The following is a 16,735-nucleotide window of genomic DNA, read 5'->3' as shown; positions in this document are numbered from 1 at the left end:
CCTGAAACTTTAAAGGAGCTGTGCCAGCTATCCATACTCCGGAGAGTTAGAGCGTATGAACCCTGTAAGCTGGCGCAGTTGGATATGTGTCGTAACAAGAACCCCTCCCCTACTGTTGACTCCTGATGGCCCTAGCTGCTTGATGAGATGATGATGGTAGTCATGGATCAGGGCCAGATCCAAGATGTCCTTTTCAGGAACCCATCATCATTTCCCGGGACGGAATCCTTCTCAGTCCACGAGGAACCTCTGAACACCCTGAACAGTTCATTAATCCAGAATTCTTCTCACAGTGAAGACCTGTTCCCTATTGACAAACTTGGGTTGTGGCAGGACTAATAGCAGAGGGGCTAAAGGGCTGGTGTTCACAGGCTTTAATTTGGAAATGTGGAAGGTGAGATTAACCTGAGGGTCTTGGGGAGCTACAAGGTGTAAGCCTTTGGGTTTGCTTTCCTGATAATCTTGAAGGGTCCAGTGAACTTGGGCACCAATTTCCTGGACTCCACTCAGAAAGGCTATTCCTGAGTTGACCGCCAGTCCTGCTAGCCAGGCTGTAGATCTGGTCTCCGTCTTCTCTTGCGGTTAGCCTTTATTTCAGCCTTCTGGGTAGAAGCTAACAAAATCTTCTTTGCCCGAGTCCATTTCTCCCTGTGGCATTGGACAAGATCTTTGGCAGCAAGAACTCCAACTTCGGCTTCCTGCTCAGGGAGGAGTGGTGGAGAACACCCAAAATGGCATTTGAAAGGGGACATCCCATGAACCAAAAGCTGTAAAGTGTTGTGGGAGACCATTGCCCACGTCAAACAATAGAACTATTCATATGCTCTTTCAGAGGCCAGGCATCTAAGGATATATTCTATATCTTAGTTCTCCCGTGCAGGTGAAACCCAGAGGAAAGACTCGCTGTTGCCCCAATCAGTTTGGAAAATGCCCTCCAGAAATGTGATGCAAATTGCGGACTGCAATCCAACACAATATTCACAGGAAAACCGTGGATCCTGAAGGCCTGCTGCATCATAGCTTTCATTCCAAAGCTCGGTTCACCTGTTTCGTCTGGCTGTTGGTAATTATCTAAGATTACCTGATCATCTAATTTTCCCTATGAATGTCCAGTCTCTATACACCTCCATCCCCCACCAGGAAGTCCTCAAAGTTCTCCGTTTCTTTCTAGACACCAGACCCACCAACACTCTCCTGTCTGGCGGAACTTGTCCTGAATATTTCTCCTTTGGCTCTTCCCACTTCCTTCAAACGAAAGGTGTAGCCACGGGCACTCGCATGGGTCCTAGTTATGCCTGCATATTTGCCGGCAACATGGAACAGTCTCTATTCCAAACTTACACTGGTATCACTCCCCAACTTTTCCTATACTACATCGACAACTGCATTGGTGCTGAGCCCATCAACTTCATCAACTTTGCTTCCAACTTCCACCTTGCCCTCAAATTTACCTGGTCTATTTCCGACTCCTCCCTCCCCTTTCTCGATCTGTCTGTCTCTATCTCTGGAGACAACTAATCCACTGATATCTTTTATAAACCCACTGATTCTCACAGCTACCTGGACTATACCTCTTCCCACCCTCTTTCTTGTAAAAATGTCATCTCTCAATCCTTCTGTCTCTGCCACATCTGTTCTCAGGATGAGGCTTTTCATTCCAGAATTAAGGAGATGTCCGCCTCCATCAAAGAAAGAGGCTTCCCTTCCTCCACCATCAACGCTTCCCCCAACCACTTCCCTTCCATTTTGCCCACATCTGCCCTCACCCCACTCTACCATGGATAGGCTTCCTCTTGTCCTCACCTACCACCCCACCAGCCTCCACATTCAGCACATAATTCTCCGTAACTTCCGCCATCTCCAATAGGACCCCACCACCAAGCACATCTTTCCCTCCCTCCTACTTTCTGCTTTCCCCAGGGATCACTTCCTACGTCCCTTGTCCATTCATCCCTCCCCACTGATCTCCCTCCTGGTACTTAATCTTGCATGTGAAACAACTGCTACAGCAGATCCTACACCTCCTCCCTCATTACCGTTCAGAGCCCCAAACAGTCCTTCCAGGTGAGGCTACACTTCACCTGCGAGTCTGTTGATCTCATCTACTGTATCTGGTGCTCCCAGTGTGGCCTTCTGAATATCAATGAGACCCAATGTAGATTGGGAGACAGCTTTGACAGCATCTGTGATCCGTCGGCTAGAAAAAGCTGGATTTCCCAATGGCCACCCATTTGAATTCCGCTTCCCATTCCGACATGTCAGTTCATGACCTCTTCTATTGCTGTGGTGAAGCCACACTCAGGTTGGAGCTGCAAAACATTATATTCCATCTGGGTACCTCAAACCTAATGGTGTGAGCATCAATTTTTCGAACTTCCAGTGGCCATTATGCGATTCATCCCTCTATAATCAATACATGGCCACAGGCTGTACTGAGAAGAAACCAGCACCTGCAGGTGAGGTGGACGGGTGAATGAATCCCAGAGCAAGAGCCCCCTTAACATACTCCTCCATAGTGCTTCTTTCCAGGCCTGAGATTGCTTATAAGTGACCCTGCGGAGGACAGGTCCCTGACAGTAGATCTATAGCACATCATAGAAAGAGTCGAGGACTTGCCCTTGCTGAAGGCCTCCTCCAAATCCTTGTAGGCAGAAGGGATTTCTGCTGGCCTGGATGCTGCAATTAGCCCTGAACCTTTCTTTGAGGACAACTCCTGAAGCTCTTTAAGTAGCAGGGGTGATTCAGCAGACCCCAGAGACTCCTCCATAGGTTCACAAGTGTGATTAGTGAAAGCAGATGCCAAATCACAGTCCAAATCCTCGTCCATATCTTCGGGTATCAGCAGTGAGGCATGACAAATGGTCCTTGTGCTCCTGGGACTAGGTTCTGAAGAACTCCATCTTGGAGTCTTCCCCTTAGACAGGATCTGGCAACTGGAGCCCTTTGGGTTATCTGCTAGAGTTCCGGACCTCTTGGACATTTCCTTGGCTTGTTTGTGAATAGAGATCTCGTTCCAGCACACCCCTGACTGGATGGGGCTGGGACTCACACAGGCCTGTTGTTGGAGCTGGCTTGTCTGCCCTTGAAGGCAGGACTGGGTTTCCTGAAGGCTCCAGGTTACCCCGAACAGAAGTCTGCTCCCTCAATGGCCGCTGGTCTCAGGAGAGTCTGGGAGTCTGAACAACAAGCTGAAAGCTTAACTTCTTGCAATGACTGGATTCATGGAAGGGCGATGCTGAGAGAGCCAAGGTGCCCGAGGATCAAGGGTCTGTAAGGAGTCTTAATGCTATAAAAACTAATGTCCTCCACATGATCTACAATCCTCATCTGCAAGACCAATGCCTGCTGCCAGATCTGCCCGGAACCAAGTGGATGGCCATCCAAGACAGTTGCGAGCATGGGCTGGCTCAACTCTTGCAGTGATATGCTGAGCTGATGGGTGGTCCCCATGTCCAGGAAATTTCCAGCTGCCCCAGAGTCCAAAAAAGCATTCATCTCTTGTCCGTTCATACCTCAGCCCAGGTGATCTCCACCCTCAGCGTGACACCAAAACCGGTGAATAGTGGTCGCTACCGCCACAATCCTCCTGACACTGGATGGTCTTAACAGTTCTCCCAACGGCTGCAGCTTCAGGCATTCAGCCCGCTGGTTACCTGCTTCCCCACAGTAATAGCAACAACCTTGACTCCAACACTGGAACCTCTTATTGGCGGAGATTCCTATGCGGCCAATTTGCATGGGTTCGACAGTATCCTGACCAAGAGATGGGTTTGGTCAAATCTTCTTGCTGTGGCTGATCACTGTGGACAAAAGGCTCTGATACCCCATTGGGTCCTTGTTGGCTCAATCATACTGTGACGAGAGTCCTTGACGAGAATGGTTTGGACCAAAAATGCTGGAATATCTGAAGCTAGGATTGGGACACGGTGGATCAAAGTGGATGGAGAACTGAGCACAAAACAAAACACAAGACGATATCTCTGGTTGGGCTTACAATTTAGCACTGAGGCTCCATTCAGCTGTTTTTTAAATACTCTATTTTTGGCATCCAAAACATGACTGCCAATTAGCAGGATGGTCCTGAATCTCTGCCAGCCATCAATATTCCAGAGAGTTAGAGCTTCTAAACCCTGGATGCTGGTGCGGTTGGGTGCATGTCGTAACAGGAACTCCTTCCCTACTGGGATTGTGGGTGTTCCCATACCACAAGGAAGGGAGTGGTTCAAGAAGGTAGCTCACCGCTGCCTTGGAGGACAATTATGGATAGGTAATGAAATGCTGTAACTCCGCCACGCGTAGTCCCAAGTCTGGCTGTGAAAGGAGAGATGGGCATGGGGTGGCAACCCCATTCCATAAACACCCAGTGCTGCAGAAACGCCAAAAGCAGCTCCAAAGACCTCATCCCTGGGAGAGGGAAGAAACACCAAGAAGATGGGCGACACTTGGCTACAACCTGAAAGACTTACCCAGGACAGAGGAATCTACTGAGCTACCTCTGCGCTAGTGGGGGTGATAGGCTTAAGAAGAAAAATATACTGTCTCAGCCTGCAAGGCCCATGTCCTTTAACTGAATAAAAATAACAGAAATTGTGATATCAATAGATACTGTTTAAATGAAAAGGGAGGCTGATGGATGAATGAATGAGTAAATACACCATTATATACATACAAAAAATGTAAAGCTGTACTGTATGAAGTAACAGTCTGTTGCGGGAACTCAGGGGGGCTGAGCAGCATCTGCGGCAGGAAAGGGTCTGCCGATGTTTCAGGTTGAAACCCTGCATCAGTTTGTTCCTAATGGGCAAAGTGACAACCCTTCCAGCTCCTCAAGAAATTTGCCGCAACTGTGGATTAGGATGTGTGTGTCTTTGGCGTGATATAAAGTGGTGCGGTAGGTAGTGTTTCCATTTTGCAGCTCCGAGGACTCAGGTTAAAGCCTGACTATGGATCTAGGTCTTGTCCTGTAATGATATATTATTGTCTGTGTGGAGTTTGCAAGTTTGCCCATTGACCTTGTGGTTTCCTCCCTCATCTCAAAGATATGGGGGCTGTTTGGTTAATTGTCTACTTTCTATTGCCCCTAGTGTATGGGTGAGTGATAGAGGAAGGAGGGAGGGTGGTGGCTGTTACTGGGAAAGTGATGAGAAATGGGTTACAGGGAAATAATTGAGGGAGTGAGGTGAATGGGATTGTGGAAGCTGGCATTTACTCAATGGGCCCAATGGCCTTCTTCTGTATTACAAAGAAATATGGGTAAGTATCCCAATGGGGCAACAGCATTCTTTCATTTAGCCTGTCACATTTTTGAATCCAAAGCAAATGAAAATGAATTTAAAAATTAAGACTTTTTTACACTATCTCAGAAAATCCCTAACCAATGAAATATTATTGTAATGCAGAAATGTGACAGCCAATTTGATTAGTCACTTGCTTCACAATCCTCAGACTCTAACGTTTATGTGGCTGGTCCAACTGAGTTTCTGCTTGGAGGTGACACCAAGACGCTGATGACGGAGGACTTGGAAATTCAAAGTTGCGGGAAAATTACTTGAGGTGCTGGAAGGGTTGTCCATTTGGAAAAAAAACTGATGCAGGGTTTCAACCCAAAGGGTCAACAGATCCTTTCTAGCCACAGATGCTGCTCATCCTGAGTTCCTGGAGCAGCTAGTTTGTTACTTCATACTGTGCAGTTTTATGTTCTTTGTACGTATATATTCTTACTTATTCATTCATCCATCAGCCTCCCTTTTCATTTAAAGGGTATGTACTGATATCACAATGTAATTGATCATCTGGAATAAGTGATCAGTTTTCATGCTGTTTCCCTTTTATCACCCTTTGCCTGGGTGTCTTGCTTCTGGCAGTGAGCACACTGTCTCAACCTGTTACTGAAGGAAGAAGAATGGTCTTTGTACCTGTCTTCAGCACAGTTTTCAGTAGTCAGCACCCATTGGTTGGAGATAAGAGAGCCTTGGCAAGGATTTCTATACTTGCTTCCGGTGAGGGTCACGACTGACGAGCAATCAGTGGGATGGGATATTTCACAATCTGGTTCAAATTAAAACAAGATAAACATCTCATTACATGGTAGAAATAATCTGGAAATGTATTGATAACTATAAGAGGACAGGCTGGGATTTCAGGAATGAAAGACATACACTGGAGGTGAAGTTCTCAATGTTTCCAGGGGGAAGGCAACAGAACACTCTACCGACCACCGTATCAGAACTCATGGTTTCATGTCAAGGTGGTTGAGAGCAATATTCCAGATCGCATTGTTCTTCATCAGTTTAATCTGATGCAGGCAAAGTAGAATAAGCACAAAAGGTTTTAAATAAAACAAATATCAATACTCAGCAAATCTGCAGAGAGACACACACAGTTAACATTTCATGTCAATGACCAGTTCTCAGCGCTGGCGATGGGACACTGACCTGAAATGTTGACCGTGTTAATACTCTCAGATGCTGCCTGTTGAATATTTCCACCACATTCAGTTTATACTTCCAATTTCCAGCATGTGTAGATGTTTAATTTTTTGATTTGTAATGGGTACGTAAGGTTTTAGCTCAGTTTACCTTGTATTCTAAAGGGATTGTGAAAGGAAATAATGAAATAACCATCATTTGTTAGTAGGTTAGAGTACATGTGTTCATGGCCAACAGCAGTTTAAAATTAAAACTGAAAATGTTGGAAAGAAGGCAGTTGTGGAGAGAGAAACAGAGTTAATGTTTCAGGATGAAACAGCCTCAAACTGAAGATCCAGTGTTGCGTGAATCATCATATTCCTAGAGAGCTTCTAAAGCAGCCAGTGGGTCTTAAATTGGGCTCCTTTATATGAGACTGCTGGGGTTCCAGCAAATAGTTACAGTTCTACTCACCCACTGTAGGCAACAGGATGAGGCAAGTCATCGAGACATACAGCAGGGGAACAGGCCCTTCAGCCCAATTCCACAAAGCCTACACGAATCCCTATTTATTATTCTTTCCATTTTCTCATCAACTAACCCCACTCACTGACCCGCTATTTACAATGGCCAATTAATCTTTCAACCTACGCCCCTTTGAGATGCGGGAGGAAAGCCGAGCACTCAAAGAAAGCCTGTGTGGAGAATGTTCAAACTTGGCCTCCACCACTCTTTGAGGAAGAGACTCGTGAAGGCCTCACAATCCATTTACCTAGCCCTAGAAAATGCCTTGCCATGGGTGCACATCTCCAGCATCTCCTACTTTTTAAACATTCCCTGCTGGTTCTGTACTCTGCCACAAGAAGAAATGTCCTCTCCATATCCCTCCTGTAAAGAGATTTTGTAAACTGGTAGAACACAGCAGGGGCTGTTGAGAGAAAACCCAGCCGGTTCCCACCACTAGATACTGTTTGTGCTTTAGGTAGAGACCTGCCCTCTGGAACAACCTGGGACAGAGAGAGCAGCGTATCAAACAACAAAGAAACATCTAGTAATATTTAAAGTTCAAAGTAAAATAATAGATAATGAGGCAACTCACTACAATTCCATTCGTCACTTCCATCAGAACAATCAGAATCACCATCGCAGAAGCCACTGTCTTTATTTAAACAGTTGCCATCTGCACACAGCATCATGCCCTCTGTACACTGCTGATCTGTAGTCGGGGTGGTTGAGTGCCCTTCTATGTTGTAGTAAATATGACACATAATTAAGGCAGGGGCAAAATAATCAGAGGAGAGACAAAGCAAATATTAGTTATGCAGTGAATTATTGTAAACCAGAAGGAACAGCAACACAGGTGTGGAAGCTGATGGTAACTTTCAAAGGGACAATGACAGAGACATTTTTGGAGGGGAGAGAGGACAATGGAATAAACTGGGTGTTGTTTTTCAAAGACCATCACAAGCACAATGGGCTGAAAGGGTTCTTCTCTACACCATGATTTTTCCCATAAAATGAAGAGAGATTTATCATGTTGCACATTTTCACAAAGAACAAGGTCCAAGAATTGTAGAGTCATTGTTTTATAGAGAACAAAAACAGAACCATCCTCCCAACTTGTCCATACCCACCAAGTTGTCTTACATGCATGTGTTTGGCCCATATCACTCTAAACCTTTCCTGTTCATGACTATGTCTAAATATGTTTTAAACGCCCCTTCCTCTGGCAGCTTGATCCATATACCGTTTGCCTTCTGTGTAATGTAAGTATATAAAGACAGAAGTCAGTCGGTGCACAGTTTGACTTCACAGAAGCCAAAGAGGTAGAGGTTAGGAGAGGAGAATTTGTGTACTGAATGACAGGACAGTAGAGACAGAACTGGCACTTGGCTAATGTTCCAGACAACTCAAAGGGCCAGTAGGGACTATTACACACTATATCTCTAAATAAATAACTAAATAACAGGCAGATTAATTTTGTTGAGTTTATATTAAAAGGCAACTTAATATATTTACTGAGGGCAAAGTGGTGTCTGTGGTTTATGTGGACACCAGTAAGACTTTTGAGAAGAATCCACATAGAAGGCTGATCGAAAAGGATCTATGAGGATCCAAGGCAAATTGGCAAACTGGGTCCAAAATTTGTTTGGTAATAGGAAAAGGATTGATGGTGGTGGGGTGATTTTGTAAAAGGAAGTCTGTGATGGACAAATGTACCACAGGGAGTGGAGCCACCTGTTATTTTAATTACTTATCCATCGAGAGATAGAGTGTGGAATAGTTCCTTCTGGCCCTTCGAGCTGTCCCTGTCACCCCTGCGGACATGGCCCAAGTGCGGAATGAGAGACATTGAAACAGGTCGATAGTTCACCGACGTTAATGCGAACGGTGTTAAAGAGAAAAGAAAACAATAAACACTAGGCCAAACAGGGCCATTAACTAAAACTCTCAAATAGAGAACGAAGCCTACACTGAGATGGAAAAGAACAACTAAGAATAAAACGAATACCGCTAGTCTTCAGAGTCAGTTGACTCGACAGTCCTATTTCTCAAGCAAGGCAGAATGCAAAAAGGCAGCAAAGTGTTGCTGTGTCCAAGTCTCGACAAATACTTCAACAGAATCAATGGAGTGAAATACTATCACAATGAAATAATACTTAGCTGACACATGCATATTCACAAGCGCATTTGCCGTATCTACTGTGCTGCTGAATCCGCGGTAGTGACAGTCCCAACAATAACCCACTGATTAATCCTAGCCTAATCATGGGCCAATTTACAATGACCAATTAATCTACTACCTGATACATCTTTGAAATGTAGGAGGAAACCAGAGCACTCGGAAGAAACCAATGCATACCATGATGTACAAACTCCTTACAGATAAAGTCAGAAGCAAACTCCATACTCCGATGTCCTGAGCTGAAATAGAGTTGTGCTAACTGCTACGTTGCTGTGGCACCCATACGTTATATACAATAAGTACTTAGATGTGATTGTAGGAGTGTGATTAGTAAGGTGGCAAATAGCTCAAAAATTGATGGTGTTTTCAAAAGTGAAGAAGCTAGTCTTCACCAACATGGCTTGCAGCGGGATCTGGAACAGTTTTGGTCACCTAATTACAGGAAGGATATTAATAAGTTTGAAAGAGTGCAGAGAAGGTTTACAAGGATGTTGCCGGGACTTGAGAAACTGAGTTACGGAGAAAGGTTAAGTAGGTTAGGACTTTATTCCCTGGAGCGTAGGAGAATGAGGGGTGATTTGTTAGAGGTATATAAAATTATGATGGGTATAGATAGAGTGAATGCAAGCAGGTTTTTTCCACTGAGGCTAGAGGAGAAAAAACCCAGAGGTCATGGGTTAAGGGTGAAGGTGGAAAAGTTTGAAGGGAACATTGGGGGGGGGGCTTCTTCACACAGAGAGTGGTGGGAGTGTGGAACATGCTGCCAGATGAAGTGGTGAATGCGAGCTCACTTTTGACATTTAAGAAAAACTAGGACAGGTATATGGATGAGAGGGGTTTGGAGGGATATGGCCCAGGTGCAGGTCAGTGGGACTAGGCAGAAAAATGGTTTGGTACAGACAAGAAGGGCCAGAAGGCCTGTTTCTGTGCTGTAATGTTCTATGGTTCTATGGGCCAGCTGTAAAAGTGGGCTGAAAAGTGGCAGATGGAATTTAATGCAAACAAGTATGAGGTGTTGCACTTCGGTCGGACCAACTAGGGTAGGTCTTACACAGTGAACGGTAGGGCACTGAGGAGTGCGGTGGAATACAAGTCCACAATTCATTGAAAGGAGCATCACAGGTGGATAGAATTGTAAAGATGGCGTACATAATCAAAGTATTGAGGAGAGGAGATGGGATGTTAGATTGAAGTTGTATAAACATTGGTGAGGCCTATTTTGGAGTACTGTGTACAGTTTTGGTCACCCACCTATAGGAAAGATGTAAATAAAGTTGAAAGGGTATAGAGAAAAATTACAAGGATGTTGCCGGGACTGGAGGATCTGAGTTTAAAGGAAAGGTTGAATATGTTAGGACTTTATTCCTTGGAATGTAGAGGATTAAAAGGAGATTTGATGGAGGTATACTAAATATTGAGGGGTATAGATAAGATAAATGCAAGCAGGCTTTTTTCACTGAGGTTGGTGGGAGTACAGCTAGAGGTCCTAGGTTAAGGGTAAAAGGTGAGAAGTTTAAGGGGAACATGAGGGGAAACTTTTTCCACTCAGAGGGCCGTGAGAATGTGGAATGAGCTACCAGCGCGAATGGTTTACACAAATTCAACTTCAACGTTTAAGAGAAATTTGAATAGGTACATGGATGGTAGGGATATGGAGGGCTATGGTCCCGGTGCTGGTCGATGGGAGGAGGCAGTTTAAATGGCTCAGCATGGACTAGATGGGCCAAAAGGCCTGTTTCTGTGCTGTGTTTTCTATGACTCTATATTATCTAATGCTACAGAGTGATATTAATCAGGTGGTAAGTTGGGCAGATGGAACTTGATCCTGATAAGTGTAAGGTGAATTATTTTGGGGAGTGGGTTTAATACAGAATGAATGGAAGGGCCCTGGGGAATACTGAGGAACAAAGCGGTCTTGGTGTACAAGGCCAACGATCCTTAAAGGTGGCAGCACACATAGACAGATTGGCAAAAAAGACATACAGGATACTCGTCTTCATTGGCCCTACCATAAAATATGGCTGTAGGGAGAGTTTGTTACAACTTTATAAAACTGTCATTAGGTCACAGATGGAATACTATGTGTAGTTCAAGATGTCACACTACAGGGAGGATGTGATTCTTCTGGAGATGGTGCAGTGGAGATTCACCAGGATGTCACCTGGGATAAAGAAAGTTAGCATGTCACGGTCAACCCTCACCAATTTTTATTGACCGGAAGGAACTGCAGAGGGTTGTGGACACAGCTCTGCACATCATGGAAACCAGCTCCCCTCTAGTCAACATAATCAAAGACCCCACTCTTCCCAGGCGTTCTCTCTTCTCACCTTTTCCATCAGGTGGAAGATATAAAAGTCTGAAAGCACTTACCAGAAGGCTCAAGGACAGCATCTACCCTGCTGTAATAAGACTAATCAATGGTTCCCTATTACAGTAAGATCAACTTTTGACCTCTCAATCTACCCCTGTGTGACTTGCATTTTATTGATGACCTGCATTGCACTTTTCCTGTAGCTGTTGCACTTTATTCTGTGTTGTTCTTGTTGTACCTTGTTTCTCTGCAATAATTTGTGCTCTGTTTTTGTGTAATGACTTAATCTGTAAGACAAGATTTCCACTGTATCTCAGTAGGTGTGACAATAATAAATCAATACCAATGCCCATGGAAGATTTCAGTTCTGAGGAGAGACAGGTGGGCTGGCTTTGTTTTCTCTGGAGCAGACAGGCTGGGGTGTGGGGGGGGGGGAAAACACAATAGTGTAGAATATTATGAGATACATAGACAGGGTAGATACTACAGAATGCTTTGCTAGAGAAGAGGTGTCAAAAACAAGAGGCCATAGATTTAAGCGAAGGGGGAAAAGGATTAGAGTGAATGCAAGGAGGAATGTTTTTCATTCAGATGGTGATTGAGTTCTGAAATATACCAGGGGTGGCAGAGGCAGATACTCCCACAACACTTAAGAAGTACTTTGAATTACCAAGGCATGGCAGTCTAGGCAGCATGTGCTGGCAAGTGGGATTATTATAGATGGACCCTTGATGGTTAGCTATTTGGGCTCTGTGGTAGTGTAGCGGTTAGTGCAATGCTGTTAAAGCTTGGCTGTCAGACTTTGGAGTTCAATTCCAGCAATGTCTGTAAGGAGTTTGTACACTCTCGCTGTGACTGCGTGTGATCCCTCTAGTTGCTCCAGTTTCCTCCCACAATCCAAACACGTACTGGTTAGTAGGCTAATGGGTCATTGTAAATTGTCCTGTGACTAGGCGGGGTGCTCAGCGGCATGGCTCGTTGGGCCAGAAGGGCTTGTTCCGTGCTGTATCTCTAAATAAATAATTACGTGGAAGATCTTTGTTCTGTTCTATGTGACCCCACAGACTCAGTGAGAAAGTTTTGCACAATTGGCTAGTGGTGGACAAGGGAAGAGGCTTGAGTGAAGACAATTTACATTGAAGACCCTACATGGGGTCAGGTTCAGGTCACTGGTTGGAAGAGGTGCCGAGAGCTCAGTGTGAACGTGAGTGTGAGTGTGCTGTTTATGATGAGATTTTGGTTGGGTGGGGAGAAATGGAAGAGAAGCATACTGCATATGTTACAGTGGATCAGCGGGAGCCCCTGTCACCATGTCTAATTTACCCTCACTGCACTGTGGAATGATAAATAGCATGGGGTCATATTGCAAGCTAACTGACCACAAATTGCTTCATCTTCTCCATCCCAGCAATCTTCAATGCCATCACAAAATCCATTGTTTTTATTAATGCAGTATCCACTGGAACATCTTGGCATGCTGTTCTCACACCATATAACTGAAAAAAACCAAATTGGTTCAGCAAGTTAAATAGTGCTGGTTGTAGTGCAAGACCTTTTGGCTTTGCAATGCCTTCCCTGGAATCCTTTTTACAGATCTATTCCACAGCTGCACACAATTAGCACATATTTGGTTAGTGAGTGTGTTATAGCAGACTACTCAAAACTTGAGTGACAGGTCATACAGGAGTGAGATAGACAGCTGGTTGAGTGATGGAGCAAGAAAAGCCTTACACTCAATGTCAGTAAAACCAAGGAACTCATTATGAACTTCAGGAAGGAGAAGTCGAGGGAACACACACCAGTCCTCATTGAGGGATCAGTAGTGGAAAGGGTGAACAACTTCAAATTCCCGGGTGTCAACATCCCTGAAGATCTATCCGGGGCTCAACATATTGATGCAATTACAAAGAAGGCACAACAGTGGCTATATTTCATTTAGAGTGTGAGGAAACTTGGTATTTCTCCAAAGACTCTTGCCAATTTCTACAGATGTACTGTGGAGAGCATTCTAACTGGTTGCATCACTGTCTGGTATGCAGGGGATACTGCACAGGATCAGGAAAAACTGCAGAAAGTTACAAACTCAGCCAGCTCCATCACAGACACTAGCCTCCTAGCATCAAGGACATCTTCAAAAGGCGATGCCTCAAAAAGGTGGCATTAATCATTATTTTTTCTCAATGGACAGTGAACCTGTGTACTATAACTCTATTTTTTCCAGGTAGCCTCCTACCTGATGACATGAACACCGATTTCTTAAACTTCAGATAATTCCACCTCCTCCTCTCCTTGCCAATCCCCATTTCCTTCTCTTACCTTATCTCGTTACCTGCCCATCACTTCTCTCTGGTGCTCCTCCCCTTCCCTTTCTTCCATGATCTTCTGTTCTCTCATATCAGAGTCCCCCTTCTCCAACCCTTGATCTCTTTCAGCAATCAACTTCCAAGTTCTTTCCTTCACCCCTTCCCCTCTCCTGGTTTCACCTATCTCCTACCAGCTTGTACTTATTCCTCCCCTGCCCCCACCTTCTTACTCTAACCTCTTCCTTTCCAGTTCTGATGAAGGGTCTCAGCCTGAAACATCAACTGTTTACTCTTTTCCACAGATGCAATCTGATCTGCTGAGTTCCTCCAGCATTTTGTGTCTATTGTTTATAGACTTTTTGATGTGAGCCCTTCACCATCTCCATTCCTGACTTACTGACAAGCTGCAATCAGAGCACACTCACTTTTTAATATGCCCCCTCCAGTTCAACATCACAAGTATTTACTGATCTTGAGTAAAAGCTGATGGTCCTTTCAGAATCAGAGTCATAGAATAATAACAGCATGGAAACTGGTCCTTCAGACCAAACTCATTAATGCCAACCAAGGTGCTCATCTTGGTAGTCCCATTTGCCCACGTTTGGCCTATCTCTACCCATGTGCCTGTACAAATGTCTTTTAAATGTTGTTCTTGTACCTGCCTCAATGACTTCCTCTGGCAAATCATTCCATATACCCTCCACTCTCTGTGTGAGAAAGTTTCTTCAGAGGTCCCTTTTAAATATTTTCCCTCTCACCCTAAACCTAAGCCCTCTAGTTTGTGATTCACTTTCCCTGGAAAAAAGACTGTGCTCATTTATTTTATCTATGCCCCTCATGACTTTAACCATCTCTATAAATTCACTCATATGTTCCAAGTCCTATGCTTCCCAACCTCTTTCTGTTCCTCTCAACATTCTCACAAAACATCTTTGCATCCTTTCCAGTTTAATGACATCTCTCCTGTAACAGGGTAACTAAATCTGTTAACAATACTGTAGGTGTGGTCTCACCAACATCTTATGTAACTGCAATGTAATCTCCCAACTCCTATACTCAACAGCCAGAATGCTGAACACTTTCTTCACCACCCTGTCATTTGCATTGTCTGGCTAGTTGTGGCATTGCCTCTACTAGAAGATATACTGTAGTCTATCATAAACACAAGAACATCTGCAGATGCTGGAAATCCAAAGCAACACACAAAAAATGCCAGAGGAACTCAGCAGGTTAGGTAGCATCTATGGAAAGGAGTAAACAGTTGATACTTCGGGCCAAGAGCTTCATCAGGACTGAGATGGAAAGGGGAAGACACCAGAATAAAGAGGTGGGGGCTGGCATCTTCCCCTTTCATTTTAAGTCCTGATGAAGGGTCTCAGCCCAAAACGTCCACTGTTTACTCTTTTCCATAGTTGCTGACCAGCCTGCTGAGTTCCTCCAGTGTTTGTGGGTGTTTCTGTAGTCTGGTAGTCTATATTTTCTAGTAGTAACAATGCTCTAACTAGTTAGACAATGCAAGCAAAGTCTTTCTCAATAAGGACTATTTGAAAGCTATAAGTCAACTTCACTTCAGGAAGATAGTCTGTCCAGTAAAGTGAAGCTCAAGTGGTTAACAACTCAGAAAATGCTTTGTTGGATTAAGATGGAGAATGAATCAAATGATTAAAACAAATTGCAACAAATGGAACCTCACCTGGCAAGTACAATTCTGAAAGGTGCCTCCATGCTTCCACCTGATCACAGCACCTTCAATATCTGCCTGAATACTTTCACTGAACTTACAGTGCAGTTACAGCAATGGAATGGTAGCAGCTGGTATTCAATAAAACTATTTAGATCAAGACATATGGTGAATAGACTTACTCATGGTGTTGAGTTGAACCTTCAGCCGTTGGTTGTTGGTCAAATTGATGGTCCCCTCTGCTTCCTGAAATACTGCTGTAATTTCCTCTGCACGGAATCTCACACTGCACTCGAGCTGCATCCAGAACCGGATAGCAGAGTAGACAGGACTGTAATGAGAAAGAGATTACTTAGTGCAACATTGGTCCAACTGACCCTAGCCATTTTGACATTGGAGGCACAAGAAACTGCTAACGTTGGAATCTAGAGCAACATACAAAACACTAGAGGAACTCAGCAGGTCATGCAGCATCCATGGTGAGAAATGGACTGTTGATGTTTCAGGTTGACATCCTTTATCTGAGCAGTCCAGATGAAGGGTATTAACTGCTTATTTCTTCTTCATACACAATGCCTGATCTGCTGAGTTCTTCCAGTGTTTTGTGTGCTGCATTTTGACACTGGTTGATGTTTGGCCACAGCTTTGTACCTAGGGTGGAGGGATTAAGAGGGTGCTGTTAAAGACAGGTGGCATGATGGAGATCTGTCTCTACCAAAGGAGGTATAAAGCACTCCTTCCCTCCGCTATCCATCAGGTCACCCTTGGGCACCTACTTAGCCCCCGATCAGGATCACGTGAAGCCACGGGAGCAGGTGGTGGATGGTCATAGGAGCAGCTGGTACACATCAGAAGTCCTTGTTGTGCGACCACCGATTGCAGGCAGACAATCTCTGAAGAGTATTGGTAATGGCTGCGGTCACCCATCTTGTAAAGACACTGCCCAGAAGAAGGCAATGGCAAACCACTTCTGTAGAAAAATTTACCAAGAACAATCATGGTCATGACAATGATCACCCACATCATATGACACAGCACATAATGATGATAATGTTAAAGATGCCATTGGGCCTTAGTGACATTTGTGCATCCTCTAGAACCAGGGTTCCCAACCTGGGGTCCACGGACACCTCGTTTAATGGTAAGGGTCCATGGGAAACCCTGCGCTAAGTTCATTGATATACAATCACTCCTGTAAATTGTCATCTAGAGTCTCCACCAGCTAATACCCATTCTGCAGACCAGGCCTATTCAAGGTTTTACACATCCATTACACCATTATTCTAGTCCCATTACCTGATCTCACCCAGCTACATTTGCCCAACATACGAAGAAACAAAGTAGAAA

General features: G+C 44.5%; 2 protein-coding genes across 2 annotated transcripts in view; one reads left to right on the top strand and one right to left on the bottom strand.

Annotated features, from left to right (window-relative positions):
• Positions 1–16,735, bottom strand: part of LOC140731852 (uncharacterized) — an 89,107-nt gene that overhangs the window by 11,076 nt on the left and 61,296 nt on the right. Inside the window, exons 7-10 of the mRNA XM_073053768.1 lie at positions 15,571–15,719; positions 12,784–12,900; positions 7,507–7,650; positions 5,916–6,048 (exon numbers count right to left, since the gene is read on the bottom strand). Coding sequence (XP_072909869.1) covers positions 5,916–6,048; positions 7,507–7,650; positions 12,784–12,900; positions 15,571–15,719 — 543 coding nt within the window. The remainder of the gene's footprint in view (positions 1–5,915; positions 6,049–7,506; positions 7,651–12,783; positions 12,901–15,570; positions 15,720–16,735) is intronic.
• Positions 1–16,735, top strand: part of LOC140731853 (cytochrome P450 2D20-like) — a 91,763-nt gene that overhangs the window by 69,628 nt on the left and 5,400 nt on the right. The window lies entirely within an intron of this gene.

Source organism: Hemitrygon akajei, chromosome 8 (assembly GCF_048418815.1).
Source record: "Hemitrygon akajei chromosome 8, sHemAka1.3, whole genome shotgun sequence".
Taxonomy (NCBI): Eukaryota; Metazoa; Chordata; class Chondrichthyes; order Myliobatiformes; family Dasyatidae; genus Hemitrygon; species Hemitrygon akajei.
The sequence above is the reverse complement of the archived record's forward strand: the minus strand, read 5'-3'. Positions and strand labels throughout refer to the sequence as shown.